The sequence below is a fragment of the Arvicola amphibius genome, chromosome 12 (assembly GCF_903992535.2).
Source record: "Arvicola amphibius chromosome 12, mArvAmp1.2, whole genome shotgun sequence".
Taxonomy (NCBI): Eukaryota; Metazoa; Chordata; class Mammalia; order Rodentia; family Cricetidae; genus Arvicola; species Arvicola amphibius.
The window spans coordinates 16795609-16820106 of NC_052058.2; the positions used below are offsets into that span (position 1 = coordinate 16795609).

General features: G+C 42.5%; 1 protein-coding gene across 1 annotated transcript in view; it reads right to left on the reverse strand.

Moving 5' to 3' along the window:
- Nucleotides 1-24498, reverse strand: part of Catspere (catsper channel auxiliary subunit epsilon) — a 95310-nt gene that overhangs the window by 44817 nt on the left and 25995 nt on the right. The window contains exons 7-10 of the mRNA XM_042054003.1: nucleotides 23698-23775; nucleotides 12706-12812; nucleotides 10305-10800; nucleotides 5442-5919 (exon numbers count right to left, since the gene is read on the reverse strand). Coding sequence (XP_041909937.1) covers nucleotides 5442-5919; nucleotides 10305-10800; nucleotides 12706-12812; nucleotides 23698-23775 — 1159 coding nt within the window. The remainder of the gene's footprint in view (nucleotides 1-5441; nucleotides 5920-10304; nucleotides 10801-12705; nucleotides 12813-23697; nucleotides 23776-24498) is intronic.

The window sequence follows — 24498 nt, forward strand, 5'->3', positions numbered from 1 at the left end:
GAGAGAATGCCTACTACTGGCATGTTTTCCCCTTTTATTTCCTAGGCCTCCAACCTATGGGATGGTGCTGCCCCACTCAAAGTAGGTATTTTCCCCTTAATCCTACCTGGAAATACTTAGGGGCTTTCTTTACTAGTCTACATGCTTTGTCTTTAGGCTTTTCTTTTCTTTTCTTTTCTTTCCTTTTCTTTTTTTTTCGAGGCAGGGTTTCTCTGTTGCTTTGGAGCCTGTCCTGGAACTTGCTCTGAAGACCAGGCTGGCCTTGAACTCACAGCAATCCGCCTGCCTCTGCCTCCCAAGTGCTGGGATTAAAGGCGTGTGCCACCACTGCCCAGGTAATTCTGGGTATTTCTCCTCCTCCTCCTCCTCTTCTTCTTCTTGCTTTGGTTTTCTCTTTGGGCATTTCTTAGTCAACTTGACAACCATGACTGACCATCAAAGTCCACTGCTTGTCAATCTGACATTCAACCTTAAACCAAACCACTATGGAATGACACCCCCCACACACACACACACACCCGGCACTGCAATGATTGTGTCTTACAATCAAAACACCATTTCTAAGGTTCATCAAAGTCTTAACAGTCTAAACAGTTTGAAGTTTCTTCTGAGACTGAAGGCAAACATGATCAAATTAAATACTTTAGAGGCACAGTAACAGAATAAACACTCTTATTTCAAGAGAGAAAGATGAGGAAAGAAAAATGGGAAAGCTTTCAGGACAAATGTTGAACCCTACAGAAATATTCCTTGTATTCAAGGCATATTGTGGTGGTGGGATGTGGTGGGATGTGTGCTAGGGATGTGTGCTAGGGATGTGTGCTAGGGATGTGTGCATAGGGATGTGTGCTAGGGATGTGTGCTAGGGATGTGTGCGTAGGGCTGCTACACTGGGATGGCCTTGAAGTCTTCAACCTGAACAGCCTCTCTCTTGAGCTGGCTCCAGGGTCATTCTTGGCAGATATTCTACATTCCTGAAAGTTGCTACACATTGACATCTCTAACCAGGGACTGTCTCAGGGACTGTCAGGGACTGCCTGTGGGAATGACAAGGATGTCACACTGCCTGACCTCACAGGCTTTCTTTTGGAATTTGGATGGAAGCCTCCACCACTAATGTGGGATTCCCCTCTGTATGCTGTAAATACCACTGGTTAATAAAGAAACTGTCTTAGGCCTGTGATAAGGTAGAGTAGAGCTAGGCGGGTGGGATGGGGGGAGCTCAACTGAATGCTGGAAGAAAGGAGGTGGAGTCAGGGAGAAGCCATGTAGCCCCACTGGACACTGGAGACAGACACCGGAACTTTATACGGTAAGCCACAGCCTCATGGCTAGATACAGATGAATGGAGATGGGTTAATTTAAGATATGAGTTAGCTAGAAATATGCTTGAGATATTGGCCAAACAGTATTGTAAATAATATGATTTCTGTGTGATTATTTTGGTTCTCGGAGGCCCGAGACAAACAAGCAGCTTCCTACAACACCCCACCCCATTAGCTCTTATAGTTTGCATGCCTACAAAACTGTCATCGAGTGGATGAAGCCAAGGTCTGTTGCCAATTTTAGAGGTGGCCAGGCTCCCTTAGACCACAGCCACACTGGCCTCTGAGTACCTATGTGACTGAGCATAGTGAAAAGAATCTTGAGAAATAGCTTCTGAGGTCTTCTGTGCCGGCAGGGTACCCTGGAGGCTCTTTTCAAAGGGGAAAGACTCTCAAATGCTTGTATTCTTTGATACCTTCGAGTATGCACTGGTAACTTTTCCTATGGTCCCAAAGACAAAATGCATGGCTTTTGGTTAATAGTGGCAATCTCTTCAGAAAGCAGGCCTTTCTCAGCCTCAAATTTTCACAGACCTTTCCGTGCAAACATCAAAGGTTTCCATCCTTTTTGCTCTCGGTTCCCAAGAACCTTACTAAATTAGCCAGTAAGACCTGTTATGCAGGCTGTCTTGACAGTCCCTTCACAAGATTCATTTTATTTTTACTTTAAATCTCAGCCTCTGGAGATGGGCAGGCTCTGGACATGAGCAGAATGTAGCCAAGTTCTTTGCCAGGCTGGAACATGGATGTCTTCTTCTCAGATTCCTTAACCCAATCATTCTTGCCCACATTCCTAATGACAGTTTGATCTTCTGAGCTCTCACCAGAACTGGCCCCCATTGAGCTTGGTGTCCAGAGCTGTTCTTCCAGAGGCCCTAAGTTCTGTCCCCAGCACTCATGGCATGGGCAGCTCACAACTGCCTGTAATTCCAGCTCCAGATGACCCTTCTCTGGCATCCCAGGTACCTGTACTCATGTGCTCATACCCCCACCACACACACTCACATTTATACATAATTAAAACAAAAGTACATTTTAAGCCTTGCACGTAACATTCCAGAACTACTCTAGCCTGTACCTTCATACTTTTCCAGATTATTACTACAGGTGAGCCTCAGAGATTTAAGAACTATACCTTCCTAAGCCTGGATGGAGGGGGGAGGACCTTGGACTTCCCAGAGGGTAGGGCACCCTGCCCTCTCTTAGGAATGGAGGGGAAGGGGGAGGGGGGAATGGGAAGAGGGAAGGAAGTGGAAATTTTGAATGGTATTATTTATAAAGCAATAAAAAACTTTGTCTTAGAAACTGAAAAAAAAGAACTACAGCCAAATCTGGCTACAGCAGCGACTGTATCTGTCTGGTACCATTTTTGTTCTGTGTGGTTTGGTTGATCACGTTCTCATTGACAGAAACAGTTTAGAAGAAGGAGTGATTTATTTTGACTTATGGGTTGAGAGTTGAGTCTCAAGTGAGCTGACTGTCTGACTTTGGGCCCAAATAGATGCTTACTACCATGCTAGCAGGAGCCCATGGAAGGGGAGGCTGCTTATTTCATGGTGGGCAGAAAGCAGGGAAGTGCCTGCACTGGCCAGCTCTCTCCTCTTACCGCTCTTAGTTCATTCAGGACTCCAGCCAATGGGATTTTGTTAAGAATACTCAGGGCAGGTTCCCCAACCTCCTTCAGTTAGGCATCCCTGGTTGCTCTCACAGACATACCAAGAGGTGTATTTTACAAATCTCCTTAGGCACCTTTCAATATAAATATCTCAGACACTTGAGATTTGGAATGACTGCTACTCATCCCCATAAATGTGTTGGGAAGGGCAGCTGGAGATAGGAACAGTGAGATCGGCCTGGGGATGCTGGCTACAGGGCAAACCACAAGGATCAACAGAGTTCAGACGTCAGCAAAACATGCTCTGGGATGCTTGGCTTGCTGTTCTGAAATTATGATGTTGAGGGGTAGGAAGAAGGAGAAGGAGGGGTACACATGGGGAGAAGAGATTCTCTAGAAGCCAAGTTAAAAAGGCATTTTAAGGAAAGGCCCAGGCCGGGCGGTGGTGGCGCACGCCTTTAATCCTAGCACTCGGGAGGCAGAGGCAGGTGGATCTCTGAGTTCGAGGCCAGCCTGGTCTACAAGAGCTAGATCCAGGACAGGCTCTAGAAACTACAGGGAAACCCTGTCTTAAAAAAAAAAAAGGAAAGGCCCAGAGATCATGCTAAATTATTTCAAATGCCACCGGTGGATCACGTAAGGTGCCTGAAAACCGAACTCTGAGTTAAGAAGGCTGACTGGTTGAAAGTCTGCTAAGTTTTGATTTGAAGGGAAACAGCGGAGAGGGACAAAGAGTGTTGCTATACAACACTTTCTTGGAATATATGGGGAAGAAAACTGAAGTGCTGTGAGTTAAAGGGTAACATGGGGTCAAGAAAGGGTAACTGCAAATTATGACATATAAATCCATTTCTCAAAATGACTGGAAAGTTGAGGCTTGACTATTTTGAGTAGTTTGTTTGTGGATTAGAATATAGATCTATATAAACCTACATTGGGTTTGGGGATTTAGCTCACTGGTTGTGTGTAAAAAAGGTTAAAGGACAAACTTCAGGTGTCAGAGCTGCTCTCCTTCACACCTTCTCTGAGGCAGGGTCTTCCCACCAGTTATAAACTAAGCTAGCTGGCCAGCAATCTCCTATCTTTGCTCCCAACCTCCCATTTCCCATGGGTGTGCTGGGATTATAAATACTATGTTACTATGCCCAGTCCTGGGGATCCAAACTCGGGTCATTGGGCTTGAGCAGCAAGAGTTTGTATACACGGAGTCATCGCCTTGCTTTGCTTGTGTCCTTTTAAAAGGTGTCCACACAAAAACAAAAATGAGGTGCACATGAAGAACACAGTACAGTAACAGGAGAAGAGACTGGACTGAGGTGTCCATGAGATGGGTTCCTGGTGTAGGAGGTCCTTCTGTATTTGTGTTGATTTCATTGGTTAAATAAAGCAGCCTCCTTGGCCTTTTGATAGGGCAGCCCATAGGTGGGCAGAGTAGACAGAACAGAATGCTGGGAAGAAGGGAAGTGTGGCAGACACCATGATTCTCCTGCCTGAGACGGACGTAGGTTAGACTCTTGTTGGTAAGCCACAATCACATGGTGCTACATGGATTACTAGATATGGGTTAAAGCAAGATGTAAGAATTAGCCACAAAGAGGCTAGATATAATGGGCCAGGCAGTAATCTAATTAATACCATTTCCATGTGATTATTTTGGGCATAAGCTAGCTGGGCGATGGGACACAGTAGCCAGGCAGGAAAATGTAGGCAGGGCAACCAGAACAGGAGAATTCTGAAAGGAGCAAAGGCTCAGTCTGCAGCCGTCATCCAGACATAGAGGAAGTAGATGAGAATGTCTCACTGATGAAAGGTACCAAGCCATGTGCCTAACACAGACAAGAATTATGGATTAATTTAAGATGTAAGAGTTAGCTAAAAATATGCCTAAGTTATTGGCCAAACAGTGTTGTGATTAATATAGTTTCTGTGTGATTATTCAGGTCTGGGTGGCCCGGAAACAAACAGTTTCTGCCTACAAAGGGGAAAGGCAAAAATAAAACAAAGAGAAAACACCACCCACTCCCCAAATTCCAGGTTACAGAGGAGCATGTTCTGCTGGCAACTTGATTTCTGGTTCCTAGCTGGCTTGCAGGACTGTGGCATGGAGCTACAGATCAAGGTACTTAGTTGTGTGAACTTTAGGAACATTAAACAATATAACACTTTCAGAGTTCGAGGTCAGCCTTGTCTGCAAAGTGAGTTCCCGGACAGACAGGGTTGTTACACAGAGGAGCCCTGCTCAAAAGAACAAAACAAAAGACAGCACAGCACCTTCTACCCTGACAAATAAACTGCTCCCTTGGCATCTGCCAACCCAGTAAGATGAAACTTTTGAGTCCACCACTCTGCCACATGAGATCACAGTTTAACACCGGTCAAGTTTAAAACTGATTAAGCTTTAGGTGGCTAAATGTATACCCATAGCCATCAAAGGCGCCACATATTGGAGCATCAATACAACGAAACCCAGAATACTTTTGGCAGGGTTGAGAACTCCTCACCTGTAATGACGTTGTGGATTTTGCTGCCAGCTGATAACCTTGACAGACTGATCTCTCCTGACTCGGCTGTTAAAATTCCACTAATGGTGAAGTTCTTGTAGAAATAGTATATGCTGTGGGCATCCCACAGGATCAAATCCGGCAGGGCCGAGTAAAGGAAATATGGGGTCAGTGTTCTGTCCACGGGCACCTCTAGTTGGAAGTCCTGGAGGATCCACTTTGGTGAATCCTCGTTACACAGCAGCAAGTAAATTTTTTTGGTGGTCGTGCAGGAGACACAGTAGGACACTAGCACTGCGAGCTCCAGAGGGTGCCACGTGTAAGTCACAGATTGCACTTCTATTTCGCCTTTATTGTCGAACTTCAGTATGGCTCTCAGTTCTGAGATATCTAGTACTCTTGTAAATGTCTTTGTAGAATATCCAAGATACACTTCACTTTTTGTCCACACTGCCATTGTGCTTCTTTCTTTTTCAAACTAGAAAAGAAAAAAAAATGGAAAAATTTTCGGGGACAGAGAGTAGTCTGGCAATTTCTGTCTTCTATCTTTTCCTACCCTCGACAGTGAAGAGCACAGAGTGGGAGGGCAGCCAGCTCTTCAGCGGCACAGAATCCTGGGTTCCCGAGACTCTGGGTTTCATCCCCAGCACCAAAGGTGATGAAATGAAAAGGAGGTAGTTACCGGGCCATTACCAAGCACATTACAGAATAAAACTTTAGGAACTGACGTCCGTTAGATAAAAACATGTCATACTAGATATCATGAAAAGAAATAGTTACATTGATTTTTTTTCCTCATCTTTCTAGCGGTAGAAAGAATCAATGATATTTTCTTTTACACTTGAAAATATCAGCCTTTCCTGGCTTATTATTGATCACTCTTGCCGTGGTCGTGAAGACCTGTAGTAGTCGCAGAAGCTGGGAGCATGAGGGAGGCTACTTCTTAGTTTGATGCCAGTTTGTAATTTGTCTCAATTACAAACAAACAAACAAACAAACAAACAACCCCAAATATCCCATAAAACAAGAAAAAAATTTTCTTTGTTTTAATGTTTATCATTTTACACTGTCATCTATGTGTTTCTCTGATATTAGACTACTCAAAAGTATAATATTAAAAATGCATTATGAAATTTGTTGCATATTTAAAAGTAAAATATGAGACCATACAAAGAACTGGAGTTTAAATACAAAGACACAGTCACAAAGTTCTACAGTGTTGTGACATAGTATATTTTTTTATCGATTTTTATTGAGCTCTACAATAGCATATTATTTAAAAGTAAACCTGATAAGTTAAAGATTATTATTATAAATATCAGTTTTACCACTAAAAATAGTTCCTATTTTTAAAAAAATCTATATGAGACAGCACAAAAATACTAAAAATTTTTACAATCCATTTAAAATGAGGTAAGAATGAAGAAACAAAGGACCAAAGAACCAGTGGGATAAAAAGAAAATAGATGTTGCTGTTGGGAGGTGGCTCAGTGGTAGGATGATTGACAACAGTGCATGAGGACCTAGCTTCAATGCCTGGTAGAGGGGGAAAGAAGCCAAAACAGTGGTCTTTTCCTCACAAGGGTTTGGTGTGTGTGTGTGTGTGTGTGTGTGTGTGTGTGTGTATGCCCACAGGTATTCAGGTGCCCAGGGAGGTCAAACAAATACCTTGGATCTCTCAGTACTGAGCTCTTTGAGAGCTGGCTGTCATAGGTGCTAGGATCTGAACTCTGATCTTCATGATTGAGCAGCCAACACTCCTCACCACAAGCAATCTCTCCAGCCTCCCAATTAGTAGTCTTAATCCAGCTATAGTAATAGTTAACACTACATCTAAACAGATTCTACTCAACGGCAGAGATTATCACCATGGATTAAAAAAAAACAACAACACAAAAACTTTTAAGAAACTCTCCATAAATACAAAGATACATAAAGGGTGATGGTTAAAGAGAAGAAAGACATGAGCAAGAAACACATAAGACGTAGGGACTGGAAGTGAGGTCCTGGGTTCTAACTCCAGCACTATGAAAGAAGAAACAGGATGTCTAGATAAACAATTAAAATGAAATGCCACTTGACACCCACTATGTTGAAATGCTGGAAGATGGAATATGCCAGAGTTGGGTAAAGACAGAACCACTATGAAAAAAAACCCAAAACCTTGATGTGGGAGGGTCTTCTGTTTTGTCTTGATTTCATTGGTTAATAAAGAAACTGCCTTAGCCATTTGATAGGTCAACCCTTAGGTGGGTGGAGTAGACGGAACAGAATGCTGGGAGGAAGAGGGAAGTGAGGCAATCGCCATGCCTCTCCTCTCTGGGACAGTCGCCATGAAGCCAGCCACCAGGTCACACATGCTGAATCTTTCCGGGTAAGCCACCACCTTGTGGTGCTACACAGATTATTAGAAATGGGTTAAGCAAGATGTGAGAATTAGCCAATAAGAGGCTGAAACTAATGGGCCAGGCAGTGTTTAAATGAATACAATTTTGTGTGTTGTTATTTCAGGTGTAAAGCTAGCCATGCGGGAGCCGGAAGGGACGAAAAGCAGGCCTGCCCGCCTCCTTCTACAAAACCTGCTATAGATATTTTGTATTTACTACAGCTTTTAAAATGAATATTGATACTGATATGTAATAGAAGAAAGACCCTACAATGGCATCCCTTCAGAGCCCTCAGCTACTTCTTTAATATGGAAACAGAGATGGTTGATTTGAGAATTTCTTCTTTTCTGATACAGAAATGTGTCTTCCCAATTCCTGTGATCAAAAACTAACCAAGGCAGCCCCCCAAGGGAGAAGGGTTTGGGTTGATTTGGCTCCCGGTTCCGGGTTGCAGTCCAACACTGTAGGGAGGTCAAGGCAGAAGCTGGAAGCAGCATTGCGGCCACAGTCAAGAGCAGAGAGAGAATGAAAGCATGTGAACTTGTGTTCTCCACACTGGTGCCCTCTCTCACTGGTGCCCCTCGCTCCACACATGACCCAGTTCAGAGCCAAACCCTAGGAAATGGCGCTGGCTACTTCTAGGCTGGGCCTTCACCACCAATTAACAATAGAGATGGTCCACAGAGGCCAACTTGGTAATTACTCAATAGATTTCCCTTTTCAGGTGTCACATGTAAGTAACCCACATAAATACTGTGAATTCAAATGCCTAAGCGACCATGAGCTAGCTGCTGTGTAGGAACACTCCAGAGGGAAACACTTTAAAGAAACGGTTCTTTTATTTTTGAGATTTTAATATAATTACATCATTTCCCCCTTTCCTTTTATTACTCCAAATTCTTCCATATCCCCTTCTTGCTCTCTTTCAAATTCATGGCCTCTTTTCCAAATGTGTATGCATGTATATTCTTAAGTATTACCTGCATTTTTAAAATATACTAGTGTTTAGAACATTTAATTTTTAGATTTATTTCATCATTTCATGAATATGAGTGTTTTGCTTAGATATATGTCTGTACATCCATGTGCATTTCTGATGCCTAAGGAGGTCAAAAGAGGGTATTGGATCCCTTCGGACTGGAGTTACAGATGTTTCTGAGCTACCATGTGTGTGCTGGGACTCAAAGTCAGGTCCTCTGGGAGAGCAGTCAGCGCTCTTTACTGCTAAGACAATCTCCAGTCCCTCCACTTTCTGTAAGGAAAGCTGACAGAGGTTTGGATGTATTAGGATCTCTTTGAAGGTCATTGTTTTATGCAAAAAGAGTTTGTTCCATATCCCCCACCCCCTTTACTCTGTCCTAAGGTTTTGCCTCCTGGTATCTGAACTTTGGCAGTCAGAGGTCAGTCCTGAGAACAGCTCACATGTTGAAATTTGCATCTTCCTCTGGGCCAGTCCTTTGGGACAGCTTTTTTCCTCCCAGAATTTCTCTTACTCTGGGGAAGTTGTGGGGAGGTAGGGAGTGGGAATAGGTGGTGGGGATGGGAGTGGCGGTGTGTCCTTTGATTTTTTTGTCCTCTTTGAAAGAATGAATTCAATCAAGACACAGGTTAAGTGGAGGCTCATTTCCCAAAGCATCAGTGGGATTGGTAAAGCTGAGCAGAGCACCCCAAGGAAAGAGTGGGGTGGGGAGCAGCTTGGTGGGTCCTATGTTGTGGGTCTATGCAATGCTTTATGAAGTGTTTGTGAAGTGGGTGTTAGAACAGCCACACTCATTACCACCTAAGCTGAGAATGTGGTAAGAAAGCCACGCCCCATCTTTGCTACCAGGAATAGCCCAGCCCTACTGTCCAGGATCCACAGCAACAGAAACTGTAGCCACACACCATTCAGACCATCCTTCATGGTTGGCTTGGTTATTTCATACATTTTAATGTTCAACAAATGTGATCGCTTTTGCCATGTTTCTTTAGGAGCCCAACGATGTAGTTAAAAGAACATTTACATTTTTGTGCAATATTTATGTTTTGTAGTGAGAATGCTTTGGTGTCTATTCTCCATACTATTGTGGGCAGGTTGGTTAACTTTTGAAAGCACACAGGGTCTTGGGGGGATATATACAGGGGAGCCCTGTCCTCACAGTGTGACTGCATTGCTCTTCATGATAGCATACAAGATTAATTTTTTTCTTTGTCACTGGGGATAACATTTTTATTGCTAAGATATCTCAGAAAACTTGAATTTCAGAGATATAGTTGTTTACATCTTTAAATAACTGTCTTTAGCCAAATATGAGCTAGAACATGCTAAATCTTGTATGGTCTTAGAAGGTAAGTGGGGTTATTGGCTGGGAGAGACAATAACCATGCAAAAAGATGCTTTGTAGAGCCCCTGATATAGTACTGAATAAACATTGTAGTAATATATCTAAATATGTGTAGACAACACACATACTCACATTAATCATCTTTCACTAACCTTAAATATATACCTGATCTTACACCACTTTCTTCTTGTAATGCCAATAATGCCGGTTTCAGGAGCCCCGTCTCTCACGCTCAGTTTTTTAAAAGAGCTCTCAGTTTTTATGTAAAGAGAGCCACTTATTATAAAAATAAGTTCACCTTTGAATATGGCCACACCACTGACGTTGTGCCTTTCAGCGGCACTCAGGATACCTGGGGGGACTCGTATCCTGGTCCAGGTATGGAAGGAATCGTTTGTTTGGAAGGTTTCCTCTTCAGTGACCAGGACAGAAAACGAGGAAACGCAGGCACCACTGGCACTCAGCATTGCTGGACTCCCAGCAGGCAGAGTGAGCGGTAAGTCTGTGGGGCCTGAGGACAAGGTCATCAGCGGGTATGTCAGAAGGAATATGAGGTTGGAAATGAAGCAGTCTTGGAAAGCCACCTTGGTTCCTCGTATCTCTTTCAGTGCATCATCTGAGGTCATTGGCAGGGTAATGTTCCAGGTTCTAAGGAAAGAAAAATGAAAAAAGAAAAAAGAAAAAAGAGAGAAGGAAAATGATCTCTCCTTTCTCTGATCCATCATGCAAAGTTTATACATTTAAAAAAAATTCTAAGCTTTTTATCAGCATAGGCTGCCATGTCTCCATTTTTTTTATTCTTCATTCAGAGAAGAAAATACTCTTGACTTTGGATGCTCTTTTTTCTGCAGTATGTCTCACTAACGCCAAGAAAACAGTCTTATCCCCCTCTTTCTTTCTTTTTTTTTTTTTTTTTTTTTTTTTTTTTTTTTTTTGGTTTTTCGAGACAGGGTTTCTCTGTGGCTTTGGAGCCTGTCCTGGAACTAGCTCTTGTAGACCAGGCTGGCCTTGAACTCAGAGATCCGCCTGCCTCTGCCTCCCGAGTGCTGGGATTAAAGGCGTGCGCCACCACCGCCCGGCCACCCTCTTTCTTAACATACGTTTTACACATCACCTATCGCTTTCTTGTATGACAGATGAAGACAAATCCCTTAGATAACGCCTTTCCTTCTTACCTCTGAGTTAACTATACCACACTTATTAATTTCACCAACGAGTCCTTCTATGGTTACTACTATATAAAGCAGACAATAACAGATGTCATGCAATGGGTGCAGAGAAACAGGAAACTTTATGTTCTGCCGAGGGAGATCTGAAAAGGGTAGCAACTTTAAAACTGCATAGTTTAAGTCATCCCTCAAAAACCAAATGTGGGAGACACCATAAGCCCCAGAAATCGCACTGTTTCTGTATGTCGAGGAGAAACAAGGCATGGTGGCAGCTGCAGATCAACATGCAGATGCTCCCAGCAGCATGGTACACAGCAGAGCTGAAGGGAAGCATAACCATGATGCTTGCCAACTTGAGAGTGACTGAACCAGGAGTCGTGTTCGTATAATAGTGGCACCGGGTGGGCAAGTGGGAATGTCCCGGCCACTGAATGGGTGTGAACCATAGTTTAAAACGGTGGATTATATGGCGTGTAAGTTATCATTCAACAAAACTTGTCAAAAATAGGAAAGGGCCGGGCAGTGGTGGTACACACCTTTAATCCCAGCCCTTCTGCTACATCAGAGAAGGCCTTCAGTTTGGTTTTATAGGGACCGCTGGTCCTACCTTGCCACTTCCACAGTGTTATAAAAAGAGGAATAATTTGAGTTCTGACTTACTCCTTCGAAGATCTGAGTGGCACTTCTTTACCTATTCATTGCAGTTTTCTGCAAGTCTTGGAACTTGTCACCCCTCACCCACACTGAGAAGACTCCCGATTTGGCCGCTTCACTTTCAGGAAAGTGCTCCCTACTCCCTCTCCTGCAGGCCTGAGTCAGGCAGTGTGTCACTCAGTAGCCTGGGTTCACTTCCGTGGGAACATCTCGGTTCCCTTGTTGAAGACAGTAACTATAGCCCTTAGTTCCAACCCACTCTGCCTGTGGCTAGGTGCTCAGGAGCTTAAGAAAGCCTGTCTGTACCTTGTGATCTACCTTTGCTAGTTAACAGATGGGGAGGAGGACAGGGGTCTTAGAGAACCTGTGTGTTAAGAAGCACCGGTGGAGGCAGGGACTATTACAGTTGCACATGGCTGTAGTCCACTTTCACAGCTGAGCTGGGAACATTTAGGGACATGGTCACCGCTTTTGAGGCTTTTAGATTGAGGGTTAGGTTTTTAAACAAACAGTAACATCATCCTCCACCAGTCTGACTGGTGTTTTCTGAGTCGATTGTCAGCTGAAATGATCACAAGTTATTTTTCCTGTAACATAAAGGAATTCTTCCCTTGGAAATCGCATGTCAGATACATTTTATAAATTTATAAAACTTTAGTCCACTAATGTTTTCAAATCTTGTTTAAAGTTTCCAATTTTTAAATTAAAGGTAAATTAAAAAATTAAATACCCCTCAGAACTTAAGGGACTCGGTTCATAGCTGATCCTCTTCACTACTGTGTTAATGTAAGGGTGTTGCCCCAGGGTGTTCAACAAGATGGTAAGTATTTTGGAATTCTGAAAACAAAAACAAAAACAAAAACAGATAAAGTTTCTCTTTTATTATTTTCATAGCCAACGGTATTTGGAATTACTTTCATGTATTTAATAATGTTCTTTTAATTAAGATATTGTTTATGCTTACATATATATATACATTCAACAAACTTTCAAGATTTTATTTTTTGTTTCTTTTAACCATTTAGCTTCTTCCCCCTAAGAATTTTATGAATAGAAATGCAGCTCTGCGGGATAGTGCTTGCTCCGGTCTATAAATGAATATAAGCCATGGTACGAGAGCCAACATATTGAGGGCATCTTTGCTCCATCAGAAGCCTACGTGAATGAAGACTGCTGAGATCCTGAAAATACAGAAAACTAAGTTTTTCATTTTTTTATTTTGTGTTTTTGTTGTGGGTAACAGTGTGCATTGCCATGGCACACATGTGGAGGTCAGCCATGGCAAACATGTGGAGGTCACAGGGCACACATGTCAAGGTCACAGGGCACACATGTGGAGGTCAGCCATGGCACACATGTGGAGGTCACAGGGCACACATGTGGAAGTCACAGGGCACACATGTGGAGGTCAGCCATGGCACACATGTAGAGGTCACAGTGCACACATGTAGAGGTCACAAGGAACACATGTGGAGGTCACAGGGCACACATGTGGAGGTCACAGGGCACACATGTGGAAGTCACAGGGCACACATGTGGAGGTCAGCCATGGCACACATGTGGAGGTCACAGGCCAACCTGAGGGAGTCACTTCTCTCATTCCCTCACCTGGGTCACAGGGATTGAACTCGGGTCATTCAGGCTTGGGGCAAGAAACTTCACCTGCTAACCAACTTTAGTGGTCCCAGAAAAATAATAATACAAAAATCTGTCAGCATTCAATATACTGAGGTGACGATCCCATCTGACGCACTTCATTAATGCTGACACTTCCACTTCACTTTTTCCCTGCTCTACGGAAGGCCCCCAGAATTTGATCTTGATTCCTTCTCTCTCCCCACAGTGCGTTCTTCTGGCCTCCGTGGACATTGTACTCACATGTGTACATAAATTTAAAAAAAGAAAGAAAGAAAAATGGGGGCTGTCGATAGAAAGGAAAACACCAAAGTTCAAAGTATCTGTGTACCAAAGGACACTCTCAGCAAGGTGGAAAGACCAGCTAGGCATGGTGGTCCATGCCACCAATCCCAGAACCAGGGAGACAGGAATCTGCCTGGTCTACAGAACGAGTTCCAGGACAGATAGGACTACACAGAGAAACCTGTTTCAAAAAACCAAACTGGACCAGACCAAACCAAACCAAACCAAACCAAAACAAAAAACAAAAACCAACCAAACAACCCCACAAAACAACAATAACAAAAACCCCACAAAAACCCCAACCAACCAACCAACCAACCAACCAACCAAATAAACAAACAAAAAAAATAAAAGTAAGGTTAAAAAAAAAAACAGCCCATAGAAGAAAGAAAATACTTGCTAATCACATCTGGCACAGTATATTAATATTCAGACTAATGCCCAGTAATTTCGAAAGAACATGACCACAAACATGACCATGAGCAAAGACTTAAAAAGACATCTTTTCCCAGAGTAGATGATGTAAATGGTCGACAGGGACGAGAAGAGATGGTCAGCATCACCAGTCCTTACAGAAAGGCAGATCAAACACAACGATCCTGGCAATGTGGCACACACTTCTAATCCCCGTACTCAGGAGGAAAAAGCAGGTGGATCTCTGAGTTTGAGGCCAGCTAGAGCTATTTAGTGAGGTTATGCCTAAAAAAACAAACAAGAAAACAGCACACAAAGTGAGATTTCCCCTATGTTGGGGATAGCTATTTCAAAAAGCAAAACGACATCACTGATTGACTCCACAAAACCTGCAAAGTGTGGCTGAGGGGTATGGAAGAATTGGAGCCTTTTGTGAACCAGGAACACAGGGCCATCAAAGGCTGTGAGAAACACTACAGGTTTCTAAAAGAATTTAAAGCAGAATTGTAGCACATCTTCTCCCTCCTTCTGCCTTTCAACTGGACCTTGGGAGCTCAATCTCTTGCTCTGATGAGGGTTTCTGTCTCTATCTCCATCCAGATCAAACAGATGAAGATTCTATTGTGATATTTGAGATAATCATCAGTGTGATAGTGGGGCCAGGACAGTTCAGGCACCCTCTCCTCTGCTGTCCAAGGACCTAGCTGGGGACATCCCTGTGGACACCTGGGATCCCCTCTAGAGCCAAGTCTCTTGCCAACCCTAAAATGGATCCCTTAATACAGGTATCTTCTTCCCTGCTCCTATATCCGCCCTTCCTCCATCTCCACCCTCCTACTCCCCCAAGCTCTTGCCAGTCCTTCCCTTCTCCCTTCCCTCTCCCCTCTCTCCTTCCCCCAACTTCACTCCCACCCCTACCCCCACTCCCATGCTCACAACTTTTGCCTGGCAATCTTGTTTGCTTCCAATTTTCAGGAGGATCTATATATGTTTTTCTTTGGGTTCACCTTGTTATTTGACTTCTCTAGGCTTGTGAACTATAGGCTTAATGTCCTTGGTTTATGGCTAGAGTCCACAAATGAGTGAGTACAAACCAAATTCATCTTTTTGGGTCTGGGTTATCTCACTCAGGATAGTGTTTTCTATTTCCATCCATTTGCATGCAAAATTCAAGATGTCATTGTTTTTCACCGCTGAGTAGTATTCTAATGTGTATATATTCCACACTTTCTTTATCCATTCTTCCATTGAGGGGCATCTAGGTTGTTTCCAGGTTCTGGCTATTACAAATAATGCTGCTATGAACATAGTTGAACAAATGCTTTTGTAGTATGATTGGGCATCTCTTGGGTATATTCCCAAGAGTGGTATTGCTGGATCCTGAGGTAGGTTGATTCCCAATTTCCTGAGAAACTGCCGCACTGATTTCCAAAGTGGTTGCACAAGTTTTCAAGACCACCAGGAGTTGGTCCACCCACTGAGGCAGTGTGCCGTTCTAATGGGAGCTCACCAAATCCAGCTGGACCGGGTCTGAATGAGCATGTGATCAAACCGGACTCTCCGATTGTGGCTGACAATAGGGGCTGACTGAGAAGCCATTGATAAAGGCACTGGGACTTGTTTTTAGGGGATGTTCTGGCTTTTGAGGACGCTAGTCTATATGGATCCACAACTCCCTAGGCCTGGATGTAGGGGGGAGGGGCCTTGGACTTCCCACAGGGCAGGGTTCCCTGCCCTCTCTCAAGCAGGGAGGGAGAGGTGGTGGTGTGGGAGAGCAGGAGGGGATTGGGAGGAGGGAAGGAAGTGTAAATATTTGAATGGAAAAAAAACCAAAAACAAAAAGAAACAACAAAAAAGAAAAAAATTTAAGAAGAATTGACCAAGGTAAAAAAAACAACAACAACAAAACAAACAAACAAACAAACAAACAAAAGAATTGTAGCACAAATTCTAATTGGTCTTAATAAATAAAACCCCGAGCCAGATATTAGGGAGTGAAGGCTGAAGGATCAGAGAAGCAGTACAGCCAGTCACTGGAGAGTTCTTTTAACTCTACCAGTTCTCAGACAAACAAAGGGGTGATCCTGACCTCAGACTGCATCTCCAGATTGCATCTGTCTCCACCAAACCCCAGACTGCAGTGAGTTCTTGTCTCCTCTCTTCTTAAATTTCTTTCCATATCCCTTCCTATCTCCTCCTTAGTTCTGGGATTAAAGACATGGGAATCCTAAATCTTGGGATTAAGTTGTGAGCCACCACAGCCTGGCCTTGAGTGGTTTAGCTATCTATGCTGATCTTTAGGCAAGCTTTATTGGTTAAAACACAAACAAAATATCACTACGTAGAATCACCAGCATAGTTTGCAATAGCCCCATAGTAGACACAAGACAACTGTCATTTATTAACAAATAAAATGTGGCATGTGGTACAATGAACTACATCTCAGTCTCAAAAATGACAAAAAGACCATACACGAAGATCTTGTGTCAAGTGAAGAAAGTCACAAAGGAACAAATCTTGTTCAAATCAAATTCTGCTACCATGCACAACCTACAAGCCAGGGAGAAAGCTATCTCCAGAAATGGAATCTGCTGGAAATTTGCTCTTGGAAATCTAGCCTTGGAAATGGTAGAAAATAAATCTGTTTGTGTATGTGTGTGTGTGTGTGTGTGTGTGTGTGTGTGTGTTTTGTTTTGAAGCTAATCAGGCCATGGCATTTTGTGATGACAGTCCAATAATAAATACATATTAAAATATTACTAAAATATATATTAAAATTAAACAAATGAATTAACAGATAATAAAAGGATGGCTTTTTATGTTGTTTTTAAAGTATTTTCTTTTATATGCATGAATGTTTTGGCTATATGTACCACATGCATTCCTGATGCCCACAGAGGCTAGAAGAAGGCATTGGCCCCAGAAACTGGAGTTAGATAGTTGTGAACTGCCATGTGGGTGCTGGGAAAAAAAACCCCAGGCCCTCTGGAAGCAGCCAGTACTCTTAACTGTTGAGCCATCTGTCCAGCTCAAGGTTATTTCTTATTGCTAAATTGCAGATAGCAAGCCTGAGTGTTGAATGAGTCATGTAATAATGTATTTAAGTTGGAGAATATGAACTCATGTTTAACTTAACATAATATAGATATATAGAAAATTTATACATATGTGGGCATATGCTGTATAGTGCAGTGACAAGTGTTTGTTTTGCCAGGTGAGATAGGATACCACTCCTGTCTTAGTCAGTGTTCTGTTGCTATGAAGAGACACCATGACCATGGAAACTCTTATAAAAGAAAGCATTTATTTGGGGCTTGCTTACAGTTTCAGAGGTGTAGTCCATTATTAGCATGGCGAGGAGCATGGCAGGATGCAGACAGACATGGTTTTGGAGAAGGAGCTGAGAGTTCTACATCTCTATTAGTGACACTGGGCCTGGCTTGGATTTTTAAAACCTCAAAGCCCGTCCCCCAATGACACACTTTCTCCAACAAGGTCATACCTACTTCAACAAGACTACACCCCTAATCCTTTTCAAGTAGTGCTGCTCCCTGATGACTAAGCATTCAAATACATGAGCCTATGGGGACCATTCTTATTCAAACCACCATATTCTACTACCTGGCCCCCATAGGGTTATAGCTATATCATAATTGCAAAATGCATTTAGTCAAACTTCAAAGTCCCCAGAGTCCTTCACAGTCTCCTGCCGGTGGCCATGCCAGAGGAGCAGCAGGTGGCAATTGAAGCTCAAGGGGTCAGACCACCAGGAGGAAACTCTCTTGATAGGTCAATCTTGAGACCACAGACCCTGGAATGCTATTGCTTCTGCTGTGCCTTTACACATTTACTGTTGCTACCTTTCTCTGGTGTCTGGCATGGTGTGAATGGATGTGGGTGGAGCCCTACTGCCTGTAATGCAGTGTGTTTATCTCATGGAGACATCCCACTCTACTAGGAATTTTTATCTATGGGTTGTCAAGAAGATGATTCCTTCCTAAGCTGTACAGTCTAATTGATAATAATAATGCTAGCTTATATGGAGATTTGATGGATAAAAAAATACAAGGAAATGCTACGCATCTAAGGCCTATGGGATTCATCTAATGAACTGCATAGATCATAGCTAAAGTTAATGATTAAGGAAAAAAATGGCTTTCCAGGAGCCAGGATGGCTCAAATTCTCTTAATGCTGAAAGCCTCAGTTTCAGGTTCCAGTGGGCATCATTAGCTGAAACAAAACTTTAAATAGCTTCAGGTTAGATCAGATGTTTTGATAACAGCTTGTTCAGAAGGACACGTAGCTGAGGTGAAAAAAATACAAAGCAGCTCGTCTGTTACTAACTGATGTACTTTTCTTGCTAGGGTTGGTTAATGATCAAAGGTGATGGTTAATTCCTTATAACCATTTCTGCACTCAATCTGCTGATATTAAAAAAAACTATTAGCAAGTGGATGTGTACCCTAAAAATTTAAAGTGGAGTTGACTGATTCTTATATAAAAGTTATTCCTTATAAGATTATCTTTCAAGATAAGTAACAAAGTAATTGACCCTTTCTTTGTAACTGCAAAATGTAGCCTGCCAGTAAAAGACCTGGCTGGGAGGAAGAGCTTGCTTGCCACATGGTTATCTATAACAAGTTTCTTGGGTGTGAATGTATGTGATTCTTGGCATAATTTGTTTTCCACCTGTAATAGTAAAATGTTTAATCGCATAAGGGATATGGAAAACATGCTGGGTTTTACTGTTCGTTTTGTAGTCGTTGTAATCATTCACTTGAATGTAACCAAATTGTAATTTTTATATTGCCTGAAAGATTTTGCTGGGTATATAAGCTGTAAGGAAGAGAATGGAGTTAGGATAGAAGAGACTTAAAATGGACTAGGAGGGAAACATGAAGGATGAGAGAAGAAATAGGCAATGCAAAATAAGAATAAAGAAAGGGTCTGAAGGAAACCATCAAGAGAGTGTGTATCTTTTTCCCTAACTCCCTCAGATAAAAAAAAAAAAGCCTAGTTTGTGCTGATGCTGTGGATTCCTTTCAAGCCCTGTGCTCCTTGGAGGCTGGCCCCCAGCATAGTCTCCATGCTGTTTAAAAGTTCAAAGTCTCCTCTGAGACTTATCTAACAGTAGCCCCTGTAAAAATCAAAATCAAAAGGCAGATAACATACTTCTAACATACAATGGCACCGGACAGACATCACCAAAGGGAGGAAGAGAAGCATAGTGAGGAAATACTGGAGCAAAACAAGAGTGAAAACCAGCAGTGTAAACTCCAGATTCTGCATCTCTGCGTCTGAGGTCAAGAACTTTTCACAGCTCCAACTTTCTCCAGCTCTGCCGACTGCAAAGCTTCTGCCGACTGCAAAGCTTCTCTCTCTCTCTCTCTCTCTCTCTCTCTCTCTCTCTCTCTCTCTCTCTCTCTCTCTCTCTCTCTCTCTCTCTCCCCCGGACTGGCTCTACTTCCTGTTAGCAGCTTTCTTTGGTTCATAGCCCTGGTATCTCCAACATTTTGGGGTCGGCAAGCAATCCAGGCTTCACCTTCACATCTCCATGCAATGTACTCTCCAGGTTTCCATGCAGGGATACCCCTGGCACAAGCCTGGTTTTAGAAACTTTCCTTGGCTATGGAGGGAAGATCTCTGACCCCTTTCTTGTATCCTTGAATCGAAATCAAGAATCACATGGCTGAGGTTGCCAAGTTCTGCTGATTGCTAGGGCTAGAACATGGCTTTCACATTCAGTTACATCTGCATCATCTTTCTGTTATCAATGATTTCCTTCATTTCTTAATTTCCTCTAATTCATTTTCACAAGTTAGAAGTTTAGCTGGTTGGGGTCTCACCATGAAATCACCAGTCCCATTTTTTCCATTTAGCATCTGGCTTTTTAAAAAACTTTTTATCTCCTTGAGCACTGGACTTAGATCAATTACACGTCCTGGTGCCCCTTTTCTCCTCAAACTGTGCACTTTGCATCTTTCTTTGCACGGCTTGCTCCTTTTCATTATATGTGTTCATAAGAGTGACCACTAATAAGCAAATGACAGAGTCAATACAAGGCTGTCTTGAAATCCTTCTACCAACACTATTAATCCAAAACTCTTCAATTTAGCCTCAGGTAGATTTTTCAGAAAAGGCAAAAAACATTTACATTCTTTACCAAAATATCAGAGGAATGGTCCCTACTTACAAATATTCTTCTCCTCTGAAAACTCTTGGTCTGAGCTATTATAATCTATATTGCTCTCAGCACCACCGTCTTCCATGCTCCTACCATGATGGCCTGTTAAGCCCTGCTTTAAGCATTCAACTTCTTTTCTAGTCCAAAGTCCCAAAGTCTGGTTTCTGACAATAAGCAGCACATGGTCAGGCCTGTCACAGCATAACCCTGCTTCCTGGTATCAACTTCTGTCTTGGTCACTGTTCTATTGCTGCAAGAAGACATCATCATGACCACAGCAACTCCTCCCCCCCTCTTTCTCTCTCTCTCCCTTTCTTTTTCCTTCCTTCCCTTTCTGTCTCTTTTCCTTTTTATTCATCTATTTATTTTACATCCTGGCCACCACATCCTCCCCTCCCAGGGTCTCCCCCCATTCCCTCCCCACCCAAGCTCCCACCCCCAATCCTCTCCTTTTCCATCTCCATCCAGGAAAGGACAGGTCTCCCATGAGTATCAATAAAACATGGCATATCAAGTTGCAGTAAGACTAAACACTCCCCCATGTATTAAGATTGGGCAAGGAAATCTAGTAGGAGAAGTAGGGTCCAAAAAGCCAGTAAAAGTGGCAGAGATAGACCTTGTTTCCACTGTTAGGAGTCCCACAAGAGGACCAAGCTACACAACTGTAACATAAATGCAGAGTGCCTAGGTCAGTCCCAGGCAGACTCCCTAGTTGTCCATTCAGTCTCTGTGAGCCCCCATGAGCACATATGGGTTAATTGTGTGAGCCTTCCTGGGTTGTTCTTGACCCCTCTGATTCCTACACTCCTTTCTCTTCAAAAGAAAGCATTTAGTTGGGACTTCCTTACAGTTTCAGAGGCTTAGTTTATTATCATCACAGTGGAGAACATGGCAGGATGCAGGCAAGCATGAAGTTGAAGAAGTAGCTAAGAGTTCTACATCCAGATTCATAAGCAGCAGGAAGAGAGAGCTGCTGGGCCTGAAACCTCAAAGCCCACCTCTAGTGACATACTTTCTTCAACAAGACTACACCTACTCCAGCAAGGCCACACCTTCTCATCCTTCTCAAGTAGTGCCACTCCCTGATGACTAAGCATTCAAATATGTGAGTCAATGGGGCCATTCCTACTCAAACCACCACAACCACCAAATTACCAGAGCATACCCTTCCAAATGAATCTTGATTCCTAATACAGTCTACAAGATGGGCTTGGAGCACTGTAGAGTGCCAGAGTGTAGGAAGAAAAGGGTTAAAATCAGAGCAAATCAAACCAATAGGAGGAGGGTGTCAAAAGGGATACAAAAGTCTAATGAATGGGTCCTAGAAAAAAGGCAATGTCATGTTATAACCCAAGACCATGGAATAAGTACATAAGTCTGTAATGATATAAAAAAATTGACCAAATAAAAGAGTCAGAGTAACACATAAGTCTCCAAATACGAAAAAAAAAAACTATAAAAAAAATTCTGTAAACTTCAGCTTTAAGAAAGTGGAGTGTGAACCCAAGAAATGGCTCAGGGCTTAAAGGCACTTCCCACCAAACCTGATGAGCTGAGTTCAATCCCTGGGATACCCATGGTAGAAGGAGAACTGCCTTCTGATCTCCACATGTGTACTGTGGTTAGCAGTGCACACATACACACACAGACACACACAGACACACACACAGACACACATACACACACAGACACACACACAGACACATACAGACACACACACAGACACACACACACAGAGACACACACAGACACACACACACAGACACACACACACAGACACACACACATTACCAGGCCACATTGGTAGTATAGACCGTCAGCATCAGCTCTGGACCTTTGGGGCATTTCTTTTTGAGACGTCTAACTCCAGTCTCACTATGAGGAAAATCTCAGATAAACAGCAATTTATTGGCATTCTGCACAACACTGACCAGGAACCCTCAAAATTGTCAATAAATTGTGACCAACCTACAAGTATAAGATGATAATAGAAGGAACTATCTTTGCAATAATTGTATAAATGTAAACTAAGAACTTTATTTAATAAATGAATGGAAGGTAAGAATTTGTGAGCCTTGTATTTTAAAAATCTCTTTCAAAAAAACCTCATATGAAGTGCCTATATGTCAAAGGCAGATAAATAGCTGGGTATTTTAATATTTCTCTTTTATTTGTTAAACAAAAGGAAACAAGAATATTCATTCCACAGTGGTTTCCTATCTTAATGTGGGTACAGTGCTCAATTAGAACACAAATGTGAACACGTTTCTAAATAGTAGGAGGCTGCAGACATGGAAGAGGAGGTTAGTTAAGCAGCAGATTGAAACGTTTACCACTGATATGAATAGGACAATGAGTGGGTTTAGGCAGGATTAGGACGAGTTAATGACCAGTGACCAGGGGCCAGTCAAAATACACCTCTGAGGGCTGCTGAGAGGGCTCAGTTGGCTGTAGTATAAGCCTGTCAACCCCTGGAATCCAAAGGTGGAAGAAGAGGACTGGTTCCACAAAGCTGTCTTCCAGCCTAGACACACATACCCTGGCATGTCTCCACTCCCCACACCAAACGCATGCTGCACCGCTCCCCACACTCCCCACTAAGATAGCGACAGGCTGATTTTCCTCAGTATGCTTTAGTTGTAACAGAATACAAAATCTGAGTCTTCAAAGTAGTAAATTTGTAACAAATATAAGGAAGGGCTGACACATTTGCTGTGTTACACCTTAGCTATGTTTTTAAGGCATTACTTCAATAGAGATATTCACAGCACATCCTTAAGGCACAGAAATGACCCTCTCCCTCCCCTCCATGAGAGAATACTCAACAGAAAGATTTACAATTGTTTTTTGTTTTGGTTTTGTTTTCGAGACAGGGTTTCTCAGAGTAACCTTGGCTAACCTGAAACTAGCTCTATAGACCAGGCTGGTCTTGAACTCAGAGATTCGTCTGCCTCTGCCTCCCGAGTGCTAGGATTAAAGGTGTGCGCCACCACCGCCCGGCTAGAGAAGTTTACAATTGTAGAGTTCAAGCGCAAGGTCAAGATATTCTATTCATAGTGATGAAGCTGAACAAGGGGGCCTTAAAGGTGTTTTAAGCTGGTTTCAGGAAGCTTAGAAGACTATCCATTGATTATAGCTTACACTCAGTCCTCAAAAAAAAAGGCAGCCTGTGTGATCTGACCTAAGATGATGTTTGTACTTACAAGAGAAGGTTTCTCTGCGGTCCATTGCAACTCTTCTTTGCTGGAACTTTCTGGATCGTATACCCATACAGTGACAGTCTATAAAATAAAATATGAGAGGCACAAATCAGGCTCAGTGGGTTATAAAAAAGAAGAGTACACTAAATTGGGAGGGGGTGGGGACAGAGGGTGAATCTTGGAGTAGTAAGAGGGAGGGATAATGGTTAGTATAAACAAAATACATTTTATGCATACATAAAATTATCAGAGAATATTAAAAATACACAAAACATTTGAATTTCATTATATTTTATACAAGTTTCATTTTTGTTGTTGTTGTTGTGGCAAAACCACTCAAAATGTTCTTAATTATTTCAGAAGTTTTCATTACTGGGGCTGAAGCAATGATTCTGTGGTTAAGAGTACTAGCTATTCAGAGGGACTTGGGTTTAATTCCCAGCACCTACATGGGGACTGAGAACTGTCTTTAACTCCAGGTATGGAGGATCCAGTGCTCTCTTCTGCCTCTGTAGGCAGCAGGCATGCAAGTGGCACACAGTGGATGTGTAGGTAAAATATGCATACCCGTAAAAACAAAAGTGAGAAAAGGTTTTCATTATTTTCTATTTTAAAACATCAAAAGCAGTGTTTGTAATTTTTAATAATTAGAACAACACATGAAGTGTTAAAAACATGAGGTGTTCTATACCTGGAAGTAACCGATGATAATATCCTGTATTAATGACCACACATCTTTCTTTATACCATAAATAGACATAGCAGCCTTCTTACACTTCCCCACATTTTGTGGAAAATGAAATC